The sequence below is a fragment of the Schistocerca americana genome, chromosome 2 (genome assembly GCF_021461395.2).
Source record: "Schistocerca americana isolate TAMUIC-IGC-003095 chromosome 2, iqSchAmer2.1, whole genome shotgun sequence".
NCBI classification, from domain to species: Eukaryota; Metazoa; Arthropoda; class Insecta; order Orthoptera; family Acrididae; genus Schistocerca; species Schistocerca americana.
This window is the reverse complement of record NC_060120.1, coordinates 975408228-975427000: the sequence shown is the minus strand read 5'-3', so window position 1 is coordinate 975427000 and position 18773 is coordinate 975408228. Positions and strand designations below refer to the sequence as shown.

Below are 18773 nucleotides of genomic sequence, written 5' to 3'. Positions count from 1 at the left end.
CTGGATTACAACAGTGGTATGTGGGTGAGACTTATCCTGCTGGAAAACATGCCCTGGTATTCTGTTCATGAATGGCAGCCCAACAGGTCGAATCACCAGACTGATGTACAGTTTTGCAGTCATGGTGCGTGGAAGAATCACAAGAGTGCTCCTTCTGTCATACGAAATCTCACTCCAGACAAAACGTCCATGTGTAGGTTCAGCAGGTCTACAAATAGGCCCACAACTGGCCTCCTTCTAACCAAGAGGCGGCCATCACCTAGGCAGAACCAGCTTCCATCAGAAACTGCAACAGACCTCCATACTGTCCTCCAAAGAGCTCTCGCTTGACAGCACTGCTGTCGCAAATGGCGGTGGTTTGAGGTCAATGGAATGCACGTTACAAGGCGTCTGGCTCGGAGCTGTCCTTGAAATAACCAGTCTGTAACAGTTCATTGTGGCGCCAACTATTGCTCAAATTGCTGCTGCTGCAGATGCAGTGTGATCCACCAGGGCCATACACCTAACACCATGGTCGTCCCTCGCGGGAGTGCTGTGTGACCGTCCACAGCCCGGTCATTCTCGTATCTATCGCTGCTAGCAAAAATTTACAATGGCTACAATCCCGTCACGCCTTTTTGCAATATCTCAGAAGAAACATGTAGCTTCTCGTAGTCCTATTACACGACCTCATTCAAACTCAGTGAGGTGTTGATAATTAGGGCTTTGCCGCCTTAAAAAATGGTTCAAATGGCTCTGAGCACTATGGGACTTAACATCTGTGGTCATCAGTCCCCTAGAACTTAGAACTACTTAAACCTAACTAACCTAAGGACATCACACACATCCATGCCCGAGGCAGGATTCGAACCTGCGACCGTAGCAGTCGCGCGGTTCCTGACTGAGCGCCTAGAACCGCTAGACCACCGCGTTGCCGCCTTAAAGACGTCTCAAAGGCAGCGCTCACGACCGTTGTAGCGTGTATTTAAAGCAAACCTGGTCCCGCCCTCATAGTGGCTCTATTAGAGCCATTCTTAAGCGACTGGCGACAAACTTTACATGCATCATCTTTCAGATGTAGAAATACCGCTACCAATTTTCGTTTGCCTCGCTTTCAATGGTCTAAAAACTTTTAGCTATGGACTCGATTACGGAGTAAAAGAAGGAATCTATTATTACAATAATATGCAGTGAAATGGCGGTATATGCTTTATAAAAAGATTGTGTCTTCATCCTTCTAATAAGGTGAACTAATATTTTATATGTTGCAGTTCCCATGGGCTATCTCTCATAGCAATCAAGGAACCCACAATTATGGCCAGATGACTAGTTTCGACCGGTCATAGCACCATGGTGATTATTACCGAATTGCATTTCATTTGATTTCTTACCCCCATTTATCTTCGTATTTGCATTGCACTGAAAATATCTGTACTACAATGCAAATATCGACGATACGCGCTATGAGACTTGTTTGTAAACGAACTTATTCATTTACTCACGGTACGTGCCATTGACAACAGTACTTACTTACTTATTCCTTTAATTACTTTACACGATAAGGCCCAAAGGACCACGCACTCCTCTTTCACAGAATTCTGTTTCCTGCTTTCTACCACAAATCTGCAGCAAATCCTTATGAATTCCATCTCTCCATCTTTTCTCCGGTCTGCTAACGGGCATTCTTCTGTGGGGCGTAAAATCCACAAAAAAAAAATGGCTCTGAGCACTATGGGACTTAACTTCTGAGGTTATCAGTCCCTAGAACTTAGAACTAGGTAAACCTATCTAACCTAAGGACATTACACACATCCATGCCCGAGGCAGGATTCGAACCTGCGACCATAGCGGTCGCGCGGTTCCAGACTGTAGCACCTAGAACGTAAAATCCACAAATCTGGAAGCAAAATTCCCAGCTCATACTGGCCGTTTGGTTCACATCAGGCCTACAATATTTGCTTTCTTGTAGATCTCACCCAGTTCAAAATTGTCCCGGATGCTCCATTGCCTAGTTATCTCTTACAGTAGTGCACCACAGAATTTCCTTAAGATATGCCTTTCGAAAAGGAGTAGATCATTTTAGAAATTTTTTTCTGAACAGTACAAGTTTCACAGCCATATAGTGCTACCGGCTGGATCTGTGTTTTGGACAGCTGAAGTTAGCAGTTCCTTGACAGACTGAGATTTTAAAAGCTGACTCACAAGGGAACATTCCCAAGTGTAAATAAACTATATTGATGAAATTTGGCGGGTATGTAGTGTATTTTAATTATTTACCTCACATATTTTTGTTTTATACTTTAAGCTGTTACTATGTTTTAGGTTCATGCTTTTTGTTTTTCGGTTTCCCGTTTTACATACATGTACTTTGTTAATTTAAAATAATAAGTAACTTATTATTTTGATGCAAGATCGTTTCAATAGTGACAACTTGTACAGACATGCTTAAAAATAACGTTTCTTTCACACTATGCACATAAAATGAACGAAATTTCTTCACCTAATATGCACGACGGGAAACACAAAAGAAAATGCAGCAGGATTTTAATTTGTTGCGGGTGATCCTCTACACATGCTAACTTGTATAATGCATATTTCAATACATTGGAAAGCTTTGGTGAAGAAAACGGTGGGCAGCATACTGAATATGTCTTGCGCTAGTCTCACCACAATCAGAAACCAATATCGTTTGCTTTTTATGCTGTTTTTGGCCCCAGGACAAACCGATATAATTTTGTTTTTTATGCGGTTTTTCGCCTCAGGACACTTAAAACCGTTATTTCGCAGCCCATGTGGTATGACTTTGGCGTGGTGGATGGGCTTACGTAACAGTTCTGCAGATGTTAACTGTATAACTTGTGCTCCCTGCACTTTGAACAGTGCGGATGAAGTAAATGTACAACTTAAATCATAGCTGTCGTATTGCACTTCGTCTGTCATCTGCAGCCGACATCATTTACGTTAAGACGCTTTTAGCACCTGTTTCCCAATGAGTTAATAATATGCTGTTCATATTTGACGCCATTCTGAGGAATGGTTCGCTTTCTACAGCGTTTTGAAACTGAGATTTTAATTTTGTATACCTTTTACATTGCAGTGTGCACAGCGGGTAAAATTAACGAGGTTCGTTATTCGGTTACTTTTGTTGGAAGTTTGAATGTTTCTGCAATTTTTAAATACCACTGTCTTTTAAAGAGCCTGAAAATGATTTCTGCGGAGATCCAGAAAGCGACGGAGAATGTGGTCCCTATAATCTCCAAACTACATGCCTGCGGCTCAGCTTGCCGAAACACAAATAAAATGTTTTAACTCGTTTACTTGAAAGGAGTCAGGAACTACGATTATAAATAAAAGTCTATTGTCGTTTAACGAATCATTATATTCTGGTAATAGTTCACACGCTGAAGAAAAGTTTTGCAATTAATCAAAGTTCTCGTATTGTATTCAGCACTCTACACAGTTCAGAGACGATTTCCACTCGGAGTTCCAAGTGTTGCTAATTAACGTTCTGTCTGCTAATTAAGTATCGTTAACTGCCCGCATTAAAAGTGGTAAATAAACTACTGCACAGTCCACGCGGTTTTCTATTACAAAGCGGGTGGCACATTAAACAAACCATCGAAAAGGATACACAGGTTTCCCAGTATATTATTATTTCCGCATATTAACTTTTACACATTTACACTAAATAAGCGCGATATCTAATGCGATAAAAGAAAAACAAAAATATGAGCCGTCTTTAGCGCCATCCGGTGCTTAGTGGCCACGGCCATGGATAGCATCATGGCACGTTATGTAGCAGAGTAAGACACATCATGCACGACTGACGGTAATCAGATAACCTCCCAAGTGGTGACAGGTCGACCTTTGTACACTCCTGGAGCGGATAGTGTACGGAACATCTGCAGCAGGACGCTTTCAGCATAGGCAGCAGTGCCCACACAGTGCCCTTTTTGACGAAAAAGTTATTTACAACGCTATTAGTTGAAGACAACAGTGTTACCAACTTTTCTCTGAGCAAAACTGCACTCTGTTGTTCTACAAAAATCTCAGCTCGGTAACTCTTAAACCGAGGGTAGATTGTCACCTATGAACTGTCTCTTTACTATCGTCTGCACTTTAGTCAAATTACAGTATCATCTTGAAAAATGGTACAACTCCTTCATTACACTTATCAAAGTTAGTGCGGCCATTATCTTAATTACAAAGGTTAGTTAATCTAAGAAGTCTTTACACTTCTTTGTCTGACAGTAATGTTTTGCCTAAGAAGTACAAAAAGTAAAAGGATCTTCATGAAACTACCAAAAACATGTTTACATAAAACGTAATCCAAATCCTGAAGAAGAACTTTATACCTACAGTTTTCGTAAAAAGTCGATTTTTCAGGGAACTAATCTGCGCATTACGCTGATACTCGAAATATTTCATATTGGCATAGTTTTATGTAATCTGCACAAGTCTTATAACATTATTTAAACATTTAATTCCACTTTCGATTATTGAGCAATTCTTTGTCTGTTGTGCAACGGCCTTGCCACAGTGGATACACCGGTTCCCGCCAGATCACCGAAGTTAAGCGATGTCGGGCGTGGCCGGCACATGGATGGGTGACCATCCGGGCCGTCATGCGCTGTTGGCATTTTTCGGAGTGCACTCGGCCTCGTAATGCCACTTGAGGAGCTACTCGACCGAATAGTAGCGTCTCCGGTCAAAGAAAACCATCATAACGACCGGGAGAGCGGTGTGCTGACCACACGCCCCTCCTATCCGCATCCTCGATCAGGATGAGACGGCGGTCGGATGGTCCCGATGAGCCACTTGTGGCCTGAAAACGGAGTGCTTTGTCTGTTGTCCACAGACAACCGGCCGCTGTGGCCGAACGGTTCTAGGCGCTTCTGACCGGAACCGCGCTGCTGCTACGGTCGCAGGTTCGAATCCTGCCTCGGGCAGGGATGTGTGTGATGTCCTTAGGTTAGTTAGGTTTAAGTGGTTCTATGTCTAGGGGACTGATGGCCTAAGATATAAATTCCCATAGTGCTCAGAGCCATCTGAACCATTTATCCACAGACGTGCAGTCGACTTTGGCGGCTTGGGCTAGGCCGAGTGACTGGGAATCTCTCACCCACCACCGTATATACATTGATACAGCGTTTGCTTTTCCAGCAACACGATATGGCAGCTTAAAAATCGAGAATAAAAGAACAGTAGTAATGACAGAACACCTACTATGTAGTATGAAGGTATAAAGCACGCACATTGTTATGAAGTGAAATACATTGACAGTTGATGTGTATCAAACAGAAACAGAAAGAAATACACTCCTGGAAATTAAAATAAGAACACCGTGAATTCATTGTCCCAGGAAGGGGAAACTTTATTGACACATTCCTGGGGTCAAATACATCACATGATCACACTGACAGAACCACAGGCACATAGACACAGGCAACAGAGCATGCACAATGTCGGCACTAGTACAGTGTATATCCACCTTTCGCAGCAATGCAGGCTGCTATTCTCCCATGGAGACGATCGTAGAGATGCTGGATGTAGTCCTGTGGAACGGCTTGCCATGCCATTTCCACCTGGCGCCTCAGTTGGACCAGCGTTCGTGCTGGACGTGCAGACCGCGTGAGACGCCGCTTCATCCAGTCCCAAACATGCTCAATGGGGGACAGATCCGGAGATCTTGCTGGCCAGGGTAGTTGACTTACACCTTCTAGAGCACGGTGGGTGGCACGGGATACATGCGGACGTGCATTGTCCTGTTGGAACAGCAAGTTCCCTTGCCGGTCTAGGAATGGTAGAACGATGGGTTCGATGACGGTTTGGATGTACCGTGCACTATTCAGTGTCCCCTCGACGATCACCAGTGGTGTACGGCCAGTGTAGGAGATCGCTCCCCACACCATGATGCCGGGTGTTGGCCCTGTGTGCCTCGGTCGTATGCAGTCCTGATTGTGGCGCTCACCTGCACGGCGCCAAACACGCATACGACCATCATTGGCACCAAGGCAGAAGCGACTCTCATCGCTGAAGACGACACGTCTCCATTCGTCCCTCCATTCACGCCTGTCACGACACCACTGGAGGCGGGCTGCACGATGTTGGGGCGTGAGCGGAAGACGGCCTAACGGTGTGCGGAACCGTAGCCCAGCTTCATGGAGACGGTTGCGAATGGTCCTCGCCGATACCCCAGGAGCAACAGTGTCCCTAATTTGCTGGGAAGTGGCGGTGCGGTCCCCTACGGCACTGCGTAGGATCCTACGGTCTTGGCGTGCATCCGTGCGTCGCTGCGGTCCGGTCCCAGGTCGACGGGCACGTGCACCTTCCGCCGACCACTGGCGACAACATCGATGTACTGTGGAGACCTCACGCCCCACGTGTTGAGCAATTCGGCGGTACATCCACCCGGCCTCCCGCATGCCCACTATACGCCATCGCTCAAAGTCCGTCAACTGCACATACGGTTCACGTCCACGCTGTCGCGGCATGCTAGCAGTGTTAAAGACTGCGATGGAGCTCCGTATGCCACGGCAAACTGGCTGACACTGACGGCGGCGGTGCACAAATGCTGCGCAGCTAGCACCATTCGACGGCCAACACCGCGGTTCCTGGTGTGTCCGGTGTGCCGTGCGTGTGATCATTGCTTGTACAGCCCTCTCGCAGTGTCCGGAGCAAGTATGGTGGGTCTGACACACCGGTGTCAATGTGTTCTTTTTTCCATTTCCAGGAGTGTATAATCCCCACGGTATTCGTTCAGTACATATGTTAGAAATGAAGTTGATGGTGAGCTGTAGTAAAGTTAGCTTTGAAAAGCGCGCGCAGCGCGTAGCGTGAAGCAGTCGCCCTCTGTTTCCTGGCGGTGGCGCCGTTGTTGCAATTGAAGGCTTGGGTGCCTCCCTCTAGCGGGAAAGGGGAAAAGTGGGCTATTCGCGTGGGTTTAAGAAGTGGCCGTATGTGCTCTCGGAGAGAGTCGGCAGTCGGGGCATCGAGAAGCGACTTCTCTGCCGGTGCTAGAGGGACAGCACGCTGACCGCGGCATCAGCGTAAGCGACGCGAGCAGCGGCTCCGTGGTATGGGGCGTTAACTGCTCGTCGCGAAAGGAATCTTCCTGAGCGTGGGACCGCGAGGGGCTTAATTGTCGTCCGGCCGTATGCTGCCCACCGGCGAGGGGGTTCTGAAAATAGGCGCGCCTTCCTGCGTCCATTGAAACGGCTGGCAGCGGGCGGCTCGGAAGAGCATTTGGAGGTGCTGCGTTGGTTCAGTCCTGGGAGTCATAACGCAATGGAAGTTGAATATTGATTGTTAACAGATTTTATGAAGTTTAATTGAATTCATTATACTGATTCTTGTTAATTATACCAGCCGTATTTTTTGGGGGTTTCCCGCCATTCATTCTCGTCTGCCCACCCGCGGGAAGGTGGTAGTATTAGAAAGGGTGGTCCGTTTGTCCCCTTTTCAGGACGAAAGGGGGTTAGTCAAGAGTAAATCTGTGGTTCGGATTGCTTCTTTCCCCTCCCAGCCTACCTACGGGTTTATTCGACTGTTAGCCTCTGCCATGTCTGTGAAAGTCTAAGGCACCAATGGCTGTAGTGTTTAAAATGCAAGGCACTAAAGCCTGATCCATTCTCTCGCCTGCCATAACTAGACTCATGTGTAAAAGGTACTCTCAGAAAGAAGAAAAATTCCTTTTGCCTCGTGGTAAGAACTAGTCAATTGCATAACGAATTCCTGCTCATCTGGAAGCTGTAACTTACGGAAATTTGTGCTTCCGTATATTTGGCTACAGGTAAGCAAGACTACTGTACCCCGTAGTGGATTTTTTTACATTGTTTCTAGTCATCAAAAACTGTTGTGTTTTTCCAATTCTATGCCTTTTAAAGTTTTTACTCAACGTGCTTGTGTGTTTCATACAGGTAGTTGGTTATTGTGCCTATTTGCCATGCAAAAGTTCGCCATTCCATTACGGGTAGAAATTGTTGCCTTGAAAGGAGAATGTTGTAAAATTTCGCAAGTCCTACCTGGCGGGCGTGTGTGTTTGCCGTAAGTTAACTGGCAGAAATTTGTAAAATTAGTTTTTTTTAAATATATTTTGGGAATGTTAATGTTATTAACTGTGAGTGTCCCCCCGTGTGCATGACTCATGCGTTTTGGTTTTTCTATTGTGAGAACATTTGTAAAGAAGATTGTCTTTACATATTGCAGACAAGTTAGATTCTGCGCCATTTAATGAATGGAGTGATATTCACCTGTAATTTAGCTGAGCTTGAAATATTACACAGCGTCGCATTGTATATGTTAAATTGCTCCCCTGTACTTGCCTTTTACAGACATGTAATTTTTTATAATAATTTAATAATTTTAAAGTCTTTTCCTATCGTAAATTGTGACGTATTTGTTGAATGATGTTGGTTTTTTTTTTTTTTTAAATATCGGAGAGTCTTGCACCAAACTGAATAACAAGTGTTACTCAAACTTATGCGTAATTTCACCAGTTATTCCTTGGCACCTACTTCCACTCTACATTTTGGGTATTGATTGAGATTAATAACCTTTGGTGAACCATTAGTAATTTTACGGTTCAGATGTGAAAAGATGCTTCGAATAAAAACAGAAGATCAGATTCCACTATTTCCACTCTTTACTGCATGCTCGTGAGGTGATGGCAAAATCTAAGCAGCTTCCCTTGCTCCATAAGGTGGTGGTCAACGGTAGACAGAACACTGCGGTGTACTCACCCTGCCGGTCATGAGGAGGATGGGTTTGGGGGCGTGGCAGGCCACGTCGTCCTGCGTGGGCGTCGCCAGGATGTTGCGCACGGTGTTCCAAAAAGAGTCGCTGGAACGGGTGCCTTGATGGAAGGCGGAGGCGCCGGGACCATCCGTGGTACCCGCCCCGAAGCTGTAGCCCATCGCGGGCAGGCAGCCCCGCACCTGCAAACACACAGTCAACAGCCAACAGCACTTCTCTCACCCTGCCACACCCACCTCGTCACCTTGCAGAGCAACACTTGTGTAACAGACAGGCCGCACTGCCTAAGAGGAACGCAGTGGGCCTCCTATAGCGAAAATCTTTCACTGCGTTTTTCAGCCACGTGTTACACAAACAGTAACGTTAATGGTTTCGAGTTCTTGATCATCAGATTTTCTGTTGAAAAAGAAAAAAAACGGGAGCTAGTAAACCACCGGGTGGCTACAACTGAGTTGCCGCTATTCGTGGCGGTCCAGTGTAGGCTGTAATTATCGTATGGCAGGGAAACTTGGTAGATATACTAATGCGTTAATGCTGAACCGGTTTACTACAGAAAAAAATTAGTTCCAATTTTGGCCACCAGGTGCAAATCTGGCGATGTACAGCGCAGCCTCGACGTCTCCAGAGCTCATATTGAATTGAAATTGTGTACACGAAGCATAATAATACACTGCTGGCCATTAAAATAGCTACATCACGAAGACGACGTACTACAGACGCGAAATTTAACCGACAGGAGGAAGATGCCGTGATATACAAATGATTAGCTTTTCAGAGCATTCAAACAAAGTTGGCGCCGGTGGCGACACCTACAACGTCCTGACATGAGGAAAGTTTCCAACCGATTTCTCACACACAAACAGCAGCTGACCGGCGTTGCCTGGTGAAACGTTGTTGTGATGCCTCGTGTAAGAAGGAGAAATGCGTACCACCGCGTTTCCGACTTTGATAAAGGTCGGATTGTAGCCTATCGCGATTGCGATTTGTCGTATCGCGACATCGCTGCTCGCGTTGGTCGAGATACAATGACTGTCAGCAGAATATGAAGTCGGTGGGTTCAGGAGGGTAATACGGAACGCCATGCTGGATCCAAACGGCCTCGGAGCACTAGCAGTCGAGATGAGAGCCATCTTATCCACATGGCTGTAACGGATCGTGCAGCCATGTCTCGATCCCTGACTCAACAGATGGGGAAGTTTGCAAGACAACAACCATCTGCACGAACAGTTCGACGACGTTTTCAGCAGCATGGACTGTCAGCTCGGAGACCATGGCTGCGGTTACCCTTGACGCTGCATCACAGACAGGAGCGCCTGCGATGATGTACTCAACGACGAACGAATGGCAAAACGTCATTTTTTCGGATGAATCCAGGTTCTGTTTACAGCATCATGATGGTCGCATCCGTGTTTGGCGACATCGCGGTGTACGCACATTGGAAGCGTGTATTCCTCATCGCCATACTGGCGCATCACCCGGCGTGATGGTATGGGGTGCCATTGGTAACACGTCTCCGTCACCTCTTGTTCGCATTGACGGCACTTTGAACAGTGGATGTTACATTTCAGATGTGTTACGACCCGTGCCTCTACCCTTCATTCGATCCCTACGAAGCCCTACATTTCAGCAGGATAATACACGACCGCATGTTGTAGGTCCTGTACGGGCCTTTCCGGATACAGAAAATGTTCGACTGCTGCCCTGGCCAGCACATTCTCAAGATCTCTTACCACTTGAAAACATTTGGTCAATGGTGGCCGAGCAACTGGCTCGTCACAATACGCCAGTCACTACTCTTGATGAACTGTGGTATCGTGTAGAGGCTGCATGGGCAGCTGTACCTGTACACGCCATCCAAGCTCTGCTTGACTCAATGCCGAGGCGTATTAAGGCCGTTATTACGGCAAGAGGTGGTTATTGTGCGTACCGATTTCTCAGGATCCATGCACCTAAACTGAGTGAAAATGTAATCACATGTCAGTTCTAGTATAATATATTTGCCCAATGAATACCTGTTTATCATCTGCATTTCTTCTTGGTGTAGCAATTTTAATGGCCAATAGTGTAAAATCAACATTTTGCCTTTCTCACATGTCTGAGCTTTCTGTCCACGTCCCGTTCCTAATCCATTACATGTGGAAACATTTTTATACGACTTCCTTGTATTCACAGCACCAAATTTTCACCTGGTGATCAAAATTGTAACTAATTTTGTTCCATCGTAGATCGGTTACGCATTAACTCAGTAGAATGTCTACCAAGTTTCACAGCCATACGATAATTACAGCCTACATTGGAGCTCTGTGCTTATATGCACATTAACCATAACCACCCGGAACTAGGAAACTAAATTACAAGTCAAACATCTATGCACGACTACTCCACTAGGTGATTTATATGTATTGTGATGACTAGTGGTTCAGAGGAGTGTCACTGACCCACTGCTGTTCACAGTACGTATAAATGACCTAGCGGATAACGTCGGAAGTCACATGAGGCTTTTTCCGGATGGTGCTACTGCGTACAGAAAAGTAGCAAAGCGAGAGAAGAGTAGTGAAAAGCAGGAAGACTTCTCGACAATCCTCGCTTGATGCAGCCAGTAGAAATTTACTTTCAACATAAATAAATGTAACGCATTGCGCGCGAATAGTCAGAAAGAGTCATACATTCATAAAATATCTAAGAGTATGGATACGAAGCGATTTGTAGTGAACGGCCTCATAAAACTAATTACTGATGCAGATGCCGGACAGATTTACAGGAAGAATCCTCGAGACATGTAGTCCATCTACAGAGGAGGTGCTTTGTTTACAAGTAAGTAATATTGTATTTTTATTGTATCTTTATACACTACTTCTATTGCTCTGTACATTGTAGGTTGTAACAATGTCCATTCCACGTAATAAGTACCACAGCGGTACACTCGGCTTCTATCGGTTTGCACCAAACACAACGGAAACTATAAAAACTTAAATTTTATGTTTTTTTCTTTAAAAGGTAAATATCGAGAAGGCATACATAAATGGAAAGAAGGAAGCTGTAGAAGAAGCCAATGAGGGAAGCGAGTGACAAATATTCAATTCCAAGAAGCTTTAGCGGAAAAGGAGCTGACCACTGAAACCGTTTTAGGCAATAACAATTTTTTGTGCTAAAACATTCAGTGTTGAGGTGAAAACAATATTATACGATCAATGAAACCTTCGAAGAAAATTGGATTCGATGTCTCAGTTTGAGGGTTGAGCCCATGTTAATAACGCTCATGTAGAGTTGATCAGTGTTTAATATAGTGTGATAAGTGTTTCACTAAATGTTTAACTAATATGTTGAGTATGTCAATTCAGAACTATAACTTAATAAATTTATTATGACGTTTTTCTTATAGGAATCAACGTAGCATCTTAGTACTAAGACGACAAAGATGTATAACGTATACTTTAGTTTAATGTTAATAACAATATAAGTTGGAATTAACAATTTTTGCAACAAAAACGGCATTTTACACATTAAAATTTCATGTGCGATACATCCCACCAAAAATTTAAGCGGCAAAAATGCAAATGTGGAAAAATGTACAATAATCAATGAACGTATATTCCTATGACACTGAGTTTTATTATTATATTAAGTAACGCATCATATTATTGTGTGTTGTGAAGAATGTTCCAATGCAACCTTCAGAAAGAATTAAAACATCGAAAAAGTTAGCGTGTCTGCTACTAACCGACCTTCCCGTAGTGAAGGCAATGCCTCATCAAGGGAACTACTGCAGACAGTGTTGCAGTAGGAGACTGTGGCTGGACCCTCCAGAGGCATCATACGTAGGGCGCAGTGTGGTCGGGCTGGGATACTCACAAGAAACGAAAATAATGACACGTGACAGTTTATTGCAGGACTGACACGTCTCGTTTCATTTTCCTGTTTTATTTAAATTCATTTGGTCTGAAGTCGATAGATATCAGCTGATGAATGCTTACCGTTGGCTTCATTGTGTAGTACTACCAAATTGTTTTCTAGACTGTTGACGACATGTTTCATTTCTAACGAAAAATCAATTATTGCCCAACATAATGAAGCCAATGGTAAGGCCCTAAATCTATTAGTACAACTGGAGAAATTCCTCCATAAGTTCAAAAAACCAGAATCTATGTTAAATCAACAAACAGATTTCGAAGCCACAGTTACTTTAGTAGTTTTAAATAACTATTGAAAATTTATTCTCTGCATCTGTCAACTGCTTAATAATTAGATATCTGGCACTATAGATAAATTTATCTTTGATCACACCATGCGCAAAAACATCTGTGAAGTGTTTACAAACATGTATATGCAAATGTGGCTCTTGAGTAAAGTGATATGTACGAACAGGACCGAGAAAAGAATGTATGATTATGTTAAAAATTTAAAAACTCTTTTCTAGGATTATGTGGCTAGCTTGCACTGTTCATTTTTTCCACTATTTCGCACATATTTTCCACGTTGCCTTACGAAATTCATAATCTAACATCAAACGTTTTCATGACAGGAATATGCATTTCACTTCATTCAAAAGAAACAGAAGTAAATCATGTGGTAAGACAAATTACACCTGATGATGGACCCCAATGTCCGAAATACATCCTGAATTCAACAAAACACGGAAAGGCGTATTTTAATTCATACTTCCAGTGTACTGACTACGGTCACGTTCGAAGCAGCAAAATATGGAAAAATTAAATTCTTTCCATAACCTTCCGGCCTTTGCCAAGACACTTGTATCTCTCATGTTAAGCGATAATTTACGAGTATTCTGTGCTATTGGCGTTTCTGAAATTCAGTGAGATCTCGTAATCAAATTTATTTTCATGTATTTAGACAACGTAACTACTGCAATAAATAGGTTTGATTACAACACTATATCATGCCGTAGTGGACTGATGTCCTTTTTATTAATTAAATATTGCTAAGTGGTTGATCCATGACTGATGTTTGGTCAGGGTCATCCCTCTCTAACTAATTTATTTTGTTGGGCACCGTTTTAGTTAAAATACACGAGCCTGTGGAAATATGCAGTTACAGACAACAATTAGCAGTATTAACCGAACTGTTCAACTTTAGATAATTCGGTCCGAAAAATACGAACCAGTAAAATCAGGCGAAGAGTATTGTATGTCATTTTAGTGACGTAATGATCCGGGTTCAATGTATTGTTCGTCAACACTGAATTGCTTTCAATGGTAGTTGCAAGGTTGAAGAGATGTGTGCTGTATAAAAAAAGTGTTGCTACTAAGTTTGGTAGATTACCCGTTTATCCAACTACAATCATTCATTCCCTCAAATAATCTGGAGGTCACATCGGGTCACGAAACCACGAGACGGACGCCACACGATACGTAACGAGAAGAAGTGCAACGCTGCAGCTTGAACGGAAAGTGTCGACAAGTATGTGATATTGCCGTATCGTCCCATACGTCGGTCGGTGGAGAATAAGTGGATCAGTGTCATCGGTGGACAGTGTATTCCGGAATGACAGAAGGAGGTACTAGGATCTTTAAATATGGTACCCAATAAATAGGACAGAATAGTACCAATACTGTTACACAACTTTATTCTCTGATATCATCAACTATACCCTTCTGTTCGAATCATTAGACGGCAAATACACCGCCAGTGTTGGCGTCTTTCTTGACATGATGGGTAGATGAGTTATTGTGTAACGGGATCAAGGGCATACAGTTACGTACAGATGTTAGTTGTATCTGTGATTTACTTTCCTAATATTTTATTACCGTTCTTGTCCTTTATTTTTAAACAGGTCATCCGATGATAGTAATACGTAGAAACTGTTAATCACATTGTTTGTGTGACATGAGGAAAAGAAATATAAGAAAACGTTAATGAAAACCTACGTATAATTAGTAGGTGAATTACGGGTCGCGTCTGCCAGATACAGCTTCAGATCATAGTAGGTCTCCTTCAACTGCTAGGCACAGCACACTCACAAGGGAAGTACCCCAGCTCTACCGACTAAAAGATTTTAAAATACGGAGATATGTCTTTTCAGTTACCCCTCCATGCAATTTGTCCGTGAAATTCTGCATCTTCAATCAATGTTTGATTAACAAGTCTGAAGAATAGAGAAGTAAAGTTGACTGAAGAAAAAATACCGTATTCACAAGAGTGATACATGAGATGTAGTTTGTCAAAAAGCTAAACAATTACTTGAAACAATTCAGGTCGACACGTGCAGTACTTATTGTATTATAGTTCCAAAGTTAGATGTTACTGTTCTGTCGAACGTTCTTCTCTTATTCGTCGTTGTAATGCAAATGTTGAATTTGAACGAATAAAATATTGGGGGATCACCGAACGGCACAGATCGGGATAACGTGATCATTGTAGCTCTTGATATTGGACTACAGTGGTGCAGATACACATATGCAGAGAGTTCCTTTACTGGTGACTGAAATTTCACATTTGCACTTGAGAATTCTGTCATAAAACAAATTTTTGATTGTACGGGGATAGCGCGTGCAGTGCTCGATGTTTTCTCTGGATTTGTAATATACGAGTAATTGAGCGTTGAGTTTGGCCACTGTTCATAACGAAAACACCGAGACAGTGAGAACAAGACAATGATGGATCAAGACTGAGATTATTTGTTTCCTCTAACGAGTGACATAAATTACAGTAAAATTAATACAGAGAAAAGTTTTCTAAAACTCTAATCAAATTACAGAATGACTCTTAACACTGTGGGGAGGTAGTGAAATGTGTGCAAGAATGTATGGAGAAAGCACAACAAAATTTGCTCATCGGAGCAACTCGTGAATTTAAATCTAACGATAGAAAAAGATGCTACAATTATAACCAAATTCAGCAACACAGGTTGTATGGCAAAGTAAGCACGCTACGAGCTGTTCACACAGAAAATCCAAATCTGGATGGCCGGATACGGGTTTGACCATCATCCACCCGAATGCGTGTCCAGCGTGCTGATCACTGTGGTAAACCGCTCAGTGGCATACAAAACACACATAAAGAAGCACAAGGTTGGTACCAGCCTGGAGCAGTGTTTCCTCGATAGGGCAGGCCCTTCACGCCAAGTGCAGTGGCAGGGCGGCTCTACGTCAATGGATAACATAAATTTTGGAGCCAAATAACCATAAGTCTCATGCTGGCTGGGCGATGCTGTGGCGTCTTGGTCTTTGATATTCACGCAGGAAAATAAAATAAAAAGTCAAACTCAATTATTCCCTAGGGATGTTTGTGGTGGCAGAGTGCCTCCTGTCCACGGTAGGCCATGGCACCAGCTCTGTCCACAGCAGCACGAAGCAGACAGTAGGGTAGCTTCCGCAAAAATTGCCTGTCTCCGTGGGGAAGCGAGCCTCTATAGCGAGTCTCATTGACTGCTTTCTGCTGACAACACCCTGAAACTACTCCGGTAGTGCACCGTAAAGCTTTTTCCCAAAACACCCCAATTCAATACTCATGAAATAATGACTGTGGGATAGTGGCAGAAAATGAAACAATATCACACAGCAATATGTGACAGTTTTGTTATACGCTTTTATGATGAAATATGCGTTAAAATTTTCATTTCAAGTAAATGTTTACCTTTTTCCAAACAATACCAAGTATATGACTGTTGTTAATCTATTGGTCATCAGTGCCCGTTGCAACGCACGACATCTAGATCCACTTGTGCCACTATCGCCTTTAGATTATTTAACCTTTCAAAAATCGATTGTAGTGTTACATATAAGTTACCTTAAATGGTTGTAGAACATATACATTTCCACATTTTAATATCATTTTTATTCGAGTTTAGGCGTCAGAGGAGAGGTGCAACCATTCTCCATGCGACCCATATCGAGCAGTGGAGGATCCTATCTTGTCTACTACAAAAATTCTCAACAACAAACTTCGGATTTCATCCCATTGCTACCAGTGTCTATGGCCCGTTTTTAACTTCAGTTGGACTGATTACCAATGGAATTCACTGACTGCTTATTTTGCATGACATTACGTGACTGGACACAATGGAGCATGTAAGAATTCCTTTCCAGAATACGCATGAACTATTTCAGAAACACACAAAACAGACTATGGCTCATAACGGAGCACAGTATGGGCAAATAATAACTCAATGAGCACTGCAATACGATTCTGACTGGAAACGCAGTCAGATCACGACACGCAGCTAAAGCATATCACCTCGAAATCATCAAACGAGAAAAAGAGGCAACCCATTCATAGACGATAATCAGTATAACCTTACTGCACGGTGGCACGCATACGCAAATCATAAAACCTAGCTTTAAACAATTAGTGCGATCACATAACGACAGCTCAGTCACGATTGTCCAAGAGGCCGCTCATGGATTTACGCTGTATGCCTGCCGGAGTGGCCGAGCGGTTCTAGGCGCTACAGTCTGGGACCGCGCGACCGCTACGGTCGCAGGTTCGAATCCTGCCTTGGGCATGGATGTGTGCGATGTCCTTAGGTTAGTTAGGTTCAAGTAGTTCTCAGTTCTAGGGGACTGATGACCTCAGAAGTTAAGTCCCATAGTGCTCACAGCCATTTGAACCATTTACGCGGTATAATTTACGTCAGCTACTCAGTGAAATATAGCGTCAAACGACATTCGAACAAAGTGCTTTTAATTCACTCAGGACAGAGAAACTGAAATGAACATGGACAAAGTGACGATATCGAACACAGTTTCAACTAAAGTCAGCTGTGTTCTGCGTAACTGCTGCTTTTACTATCTGAATTTCGACATCATTGTCAACGTGTTACCGCTGTAGACGTACTGAAGTTGTTGCACTTCATTCTCCCAGTCTTTCTTCAGTGGAACAGATGTATTTGACAGTACCGAAGATGAACAAGTTTTCTAGCACTTAAGGAACGCATTTTAGAGAAAAATAGTTCAAATGGCTCTGAGCACTATGGGACTTAGCATCTGTGGTCATCAGTCCCACAGAACTTATAACTACTTAAACCTAACTAACCTAAGGACATCACACACATCCATGCCCGAGGCAGGATTCGAACCTGTCACCGTACCGGTCGCGCGGTTCCAGACTGAAGCGGCTAGAACCGCTCGGCCACTCCAGCCGGCCAGCATTTTAGAGCCCATATTCACCGGACACCTTTTTCTTGTTTCAGTCCGTACCGCCACCTCTCAAACTATAGCGCGTAAAAGCTTGCAGTAGAAGAGATTTTTTTCATAATATCGAAGATGAAGTGCTCATAGCTCTTAATGTACTCGTTTTTTGCTTCTAATGATCGTTGGTGTCATATAACTGAATATTGACGTTCCCTCCTGGAACACTCTGTGTATACAAAGTGAATCATCTGAAATGTGCACCGAAATACTTTCCAAAAACTAGATACGGGCAGATCGAGAGAGATTCGCATTTCAAATATTTAGGTGAAACCATTCACGAGACCTGTAAAAGATTAGTTATGAAATGCATTGCCGTCAAACTTATAAAGAAAGTCCGCAACAAAAAGTGCTTTTCCGGCCACACAGACCTGAGACACTACAACACAGTCACAATACCAGCCTCTGTGTGGCTAAAACACTCCTGTTAAACAGAGAGACAACGAGGAAACACTAAAGAGACAACTGAAGGCAATTAGGAAAAATGTAGATTGAAATTGTACCGGGGAAGGAAGATACAGACGAAGAGCAAATGAAGAAATTGAACAGTATAACATCATTAATTCGGATAAGAAAAAACGCAGGATAAAATTCTTTGGGGATTTTAAAAAAGGGTGAAAACAATTACATTAAGGAGACAGGTTGTGGAACTCTACGGAAGTCGTAGTAAAGATAAAAATGAAGAAATAAAACGGATCGGTGCAGTAAAAGAAAACCCGTGGGAAGCCAGATTAATACAGCTTAATGTACCAACAGAAAGATTCCTTGGTAGAAAGTTCACGACTGGTTGGTTGGCCTGACATAAAACTTGGTGTAACAGGAGCCTTTTCTGAGGTAATGAGGGTACTATGGGCACAAAGAAGTGCTAAAATAAAACACTTAAAATGACCTTTG

The 18773-nt window shown here is 43.2% G+C and overlaps 1 protein-coding gene across 1 annotated transcript in view; it reads right to left on the bottom strand.

Annotated features, from left to right (window-relative positions):
- LOC124596347 (neutral ceramidase-like) overlaps positions 1-18773 on the bottom strand; it is a 250713-nt gene that overhangs the window by 67726 nt on the left and 164214 nt on the right. Inside the window, exon 8 of the mRNA XM_047135449.1 lies at positions 8721-8915. Coding sequence (XP_046991405.1) covers positions 8721-8915 — 195 coding nt within the window. The remainder of the gene's footprint in view (positions 1-8720; positions 8916-18773) is intronic.